Source organism: Meleagris gallopavo, unplaced genomic scaffold (assembly GCF_000146605.3).
Source record: "Meleagris gallopavo isolate NT-WF06-2002-E0010 breed Aviagen turkey brand Nicholas breeding stock unplaced genomic scaffold, Turkey_5.1 ChrUn_random_7180001958051, whole genome shotgun sequence".
Classification (NCBI taxonomy): Eukaryota; Metazoa; Chordata; class Aves; order Galliformes; family Phasianidae; genus Meleagris; species Meleagris gallopavo.
In genome coordinates this window covers 1-3910 of record NW_011217799.1, presented here as the reverse complement: position 1 = coordinate 3910, position 3910 = coordinate 1, and the positions used below count along the sequence as shown (strand labels likewise).

The window sequence follows — 3910 nt, the reverse complement described above, 5'->3', positions numbered from 1 at the left end:
TTTTACCATGCCTTACACAGGGTCACTTGTTGTCTGCTGTTGTCTGGTGAGGTTATACCATAGGATGGGCATGTTTGTAGCAGAGCATGCCACAGAGAGGGAAGAAGTCTTCTTGGCTTCATCCAGACAGGGCATTTTTTTTTAATGTATTGGCCCTGCACTGCTCTAGACCCAGGAGTCCTATAGACAGAAGAGACCATTCTCTGTAGTTCATGTAATGAATGGAAAACATCCCAGCTAATGATACGGGCTGTGTGGCTGTTTCCACTTACACTGCCTTTTCATTTTCTGGATTTTGTCACACCCATTCTCTCATAGAAGTTTATTCTGAGTGTGGGGATTGAGAAGCCCCAGGATTTCTGAGCCAGGTATGAGACAGAAGAGAAAAAGTCAGAAACAAGAAAAATTCTCTACTTCAGAGACTGTAATTTGTAGCTCTCTTCCGGGAGGACTCATGAGGTAAGGAATGGCTGAATGAAAGCTTGGGGAAGGTTGGACAAATCTTTCTATACCTGTGTCTGTGGAAGAAGTGAGAGAAAGAGGATTTGGAGAGTGACTGATAGCAGATCCAATCCTCATCTTGCACAGTGCTCTGCTTTTCATGATAGTTTCCTACATTTGCATCACCTCCACAGTTCTCTCTATTCCTTCTAATTTCACTCACCAGAAGGCCTTCTTTGCCTGTCCCTCCCATATCAACTTTTTTCCCTCGATCAGAAGCCAAGGCCAGATCCAACCAAAGCCTACCTGAAAGCTCCACCCCTTCAATGCCCTGGACCTACAAAGAGCCTGGCAGGGCAGGAGGTGAGCAGTAGGTCCAGCTGTAGAAATGTACACCTGCAGCAGAGCGAGGGGACGGCTGTGCTGTTGCATAGAGACCCCTGGCTAGGGACCAGGCCAGAGTTACTCTTTTGGTTACACTGGGCTTTGGTGGGCTTGGTTCTGATACTCTTTGTCTTGTGATTCCACCTGAACCAGCACTGCCTGACACAACAGCTGGCCTGAGGAGAGGAAGGGCCATCCTGATATCATGTAGAAATGATTTTCAATGCCATTACTGTGCTGCTGGCATCACACAGAATCTGTGTGAAAGAAAAGCCCTCACAAAATAGAATCCCAGGCTGTGCTGAATTGTGAAGTCACAGGTGTGAGTGTGTAGGGAGCAGTGATACTGCATGGAGTACAAGGGCGATCTGTGTGTGCCCAGGGCTCAGGGAGTATGAAAGGTGCCTGAGGAAAGACACTCCAGTGTGAGTCCTGTGTTTGGGCTGGTGCATGACCTGCATGACTGTGGGAAATACAAAGTGCCCGTTGAGCGCAGAAACATGCCACACTCTCACTGCCATGTCCCAGTGGAGATGGGGATATCTGCTCTCACACGGAGTCTTCAGTAAAGAAGCGTAGGTTTGGGGCACTTTGAGGGTCTTCCATTTCCTGAGCCTGAGGAGAACAGTTCCATGGCTGGGGAAGACATGATACCACCAAGAAGCCGTGAGTGTTTGGGCATGAGTCACTGTCCCGGGCCTTGCTGCACCAGTGGGAGTGTTGGGCTGAGAGGGACTGGGGGCTCCAATGTGTGGTCTTCTGTAGTTGGTACTAACAATGCCCTGTGGAAACCTTTGACCAGAGGCAACTTGGCAAAAGTATGGCAGGGCCAGGAGCTCTGTGATGGCTGCTAGAAGCACACAGGGAAGCTGTACCCTCAGTGACAGGTGAGTGGAAGGGATGGGAAAGTGGCATACAGACAGATAGTCATCCTCAAGAAAACTATGCCTTCCCAGTTTTTGAAGGCTTTTCAGAACACCTTTCTCTGAGTTTCCTTCTGTAATATTGCTCCTCCCAAAGCCAGAGGAATAGATTTCCCAGAGTATGTGCGACTTCTGTCTTCACTGGGCCTCCCCAGTGCACAGAGATCCTTTCTTGAGGATGGCATTTGTCAAGATCTCCATTCACTTGACATGCTCAAGGTTCAAGGAGACCTGTGGAAGAAAACACAGCAAGACAGCAAGGCAGGGACTGATGGTCATTGGTGGTGGAGGAACAGCTAGGAATGTCTTCCTCTCCTTCAAGAGAATGTGCTTGGAAGTTGAATGCCAGCACTGTACAATGACCTCCAATGATCAGCGGAGTAGGGGATTCTCCCTAGCTTGTTCTCACCAAAGACATCCCTTTCTCCTTTGGCCATCTCTACGGTGATGGGAAAAAGAATACCAGCAAGGAAAGAAACAATAAGGGATGCAGAAAGTGTTTAATGAGTCTGAGGAGAGAAATAATGTCATTCCAAGCAGAGCACCAGGATCACACAAGAATCTGTTCCCCTTTCCTATTGCAGCATGGCCCAGAGCACTATATCTCAGCACAGAGTTTTAGAGAGATAAGCATTTCACGCAGGGCTCATTTTGGGGGGCTACTAACAAACACGTCTAAAGGAAAAGACAATAATGATTCTAGATAGAAAGAGTGAGTAAAAGAGAGTATCAGTAGACTTTCTCCATGTTGTCAGAGACTTCAGGCTTGCCTGTGCCCATCCAACAGCACCACAGCATTTGTTCTTCTGTCCAGTGCCATGTTCAGCATTCCTGGGGATCCTTGTCTAGGTCAGCATCCAGCACCTTTAGCAGGGGGTGCACCTCCTGCCACAGTAGCGGTTGGAAATGCAGGAGAGGTCAAAGCCCCCCGAGGTGATGGGCACGCCCTCAGAGCTGAGGATGCTGCCAACAGCAGCGGAGGTGGAGGAGCCCACAACGGTGTTCTGTGGGAAGGAGCTGAGGATGGGTCCGGGCAGGGTCACCACCACGGGAGAGGGCTGGATGACGATGGTGGAGTTCTGGCACTGCCTGACACAGGGCTCATTGCAGCTGCTGGCCAGAGGGGTCGGGCCACAGGGCTGGCATGGCACACACTGGTCACAGCAGGACATGTCTCAGGAATGGAGGTGCACCTGTTTGGAGAGTGCAGGGAGGAAGCAGAAGATGGGGATGCATGAGGAGCAACCTATGATCACACTATGAGGGAATCAATGCACGTGCAGTGCTTGGTGCTGAAGACATTTCAGGGATGTCCAAGGGATTCTTGGTCTCATCTTGACAGAGCCCAACAAAAGCCACTGGGACCTTCCAAGTACTGCCTAGGTCCTGAACCAAAAGTTATCTCCTTATAGGCCCACCCTCTTCCCATGACAAATGTTCCCTCCACTTCCCTCTCTCATGACAAGCAGAGCCAGATATGGAACACAGCTAATAGCAGCTGAGAGTTCCTCTGAGATCAGAACTCTGGAGAATGAAGAGAACTAGAAGGGGCTTCACACTCACCTGGTTCCCCAGAAGAAGGCGGCAAGAGCAATGGATGAGAGAGCAAGGAGCTGGACTGGCTTTTATAATGGACCCAAACTGCCCCATTCACAGAGGCATCTCTACAAGCAGTGATTGTTTTCTGACAAGCTCCTCTTGAATGCAAAACATTCCAGCTAATGGTATGGGCGATGTGTTGCTTTCCTGTGCTGCTGTTTTTCACATCCTGATTTATGTCACTCCATTGCTCAGGAAGAAAGACCCAAGTGTTACCAGGCAGCACACATCAGTGTGGGCAGAACACTCAGTTCACATGCTGGAAGAATCCAGAATAGGCAAATGATATCAGCATGATTAGTAGGACATTGGTGTGAAGCATCCGGAGTTTGTGTGCTGGATTAATGTATTTGCCTGTGGGTATAGAGGTTTGCATGATTCCACACGTGTGCATGAGCAGGTGAGTATTTGTGTGACACGTGTGTCCCACATAACAACACATGTTCTGGTCACATGAGGTGCACAATGCTCCACTGCTCTGCCCGTGAGCTCCACAGAGAAGCCACGGCCAGAAGAGGCCAGAGCATGACTGAACAACCTCAGAGCACACATGGCACAGAAAT

At 49.5% G+C, this 3910-nt stretch overlaps 1 protein-coding gene across 1 annotated transcript; it reads right to left on the bottom strand.

Annotated features, from left to right (window-relative positions):
- Positions 1-1778: 1778 nt before the first annotated feature.
- LOC109365195 (feather keratin Cos1-1/Cos1-3/Cos2-1-like) lies at positions 1779-3015 on the bottom strand. The gene has a single exon (XM_031557811.1). It carries the CDS (start codon positions 2918-2920, stop codon positions 2615-2617), a length of 306 nt encoding a protein of 101 aa, XP_031413671.1. The 5' UTR covers positions 2921-3015; the 3' UTR covers positions 1779-2614.
- Positions 3016-3910: the final 895 nt, after the last annotated feature.

What these genes read in the sequence shown, in the direction of transcription:
- LOC109365195 (XM_031557811.1), bottom strand. Translation starts at nt 2,920, where the DNA reads ATGTCCTGCTGTGACCAGTGTGTGCCATGCCAGCCCTGTGGCCCGACC.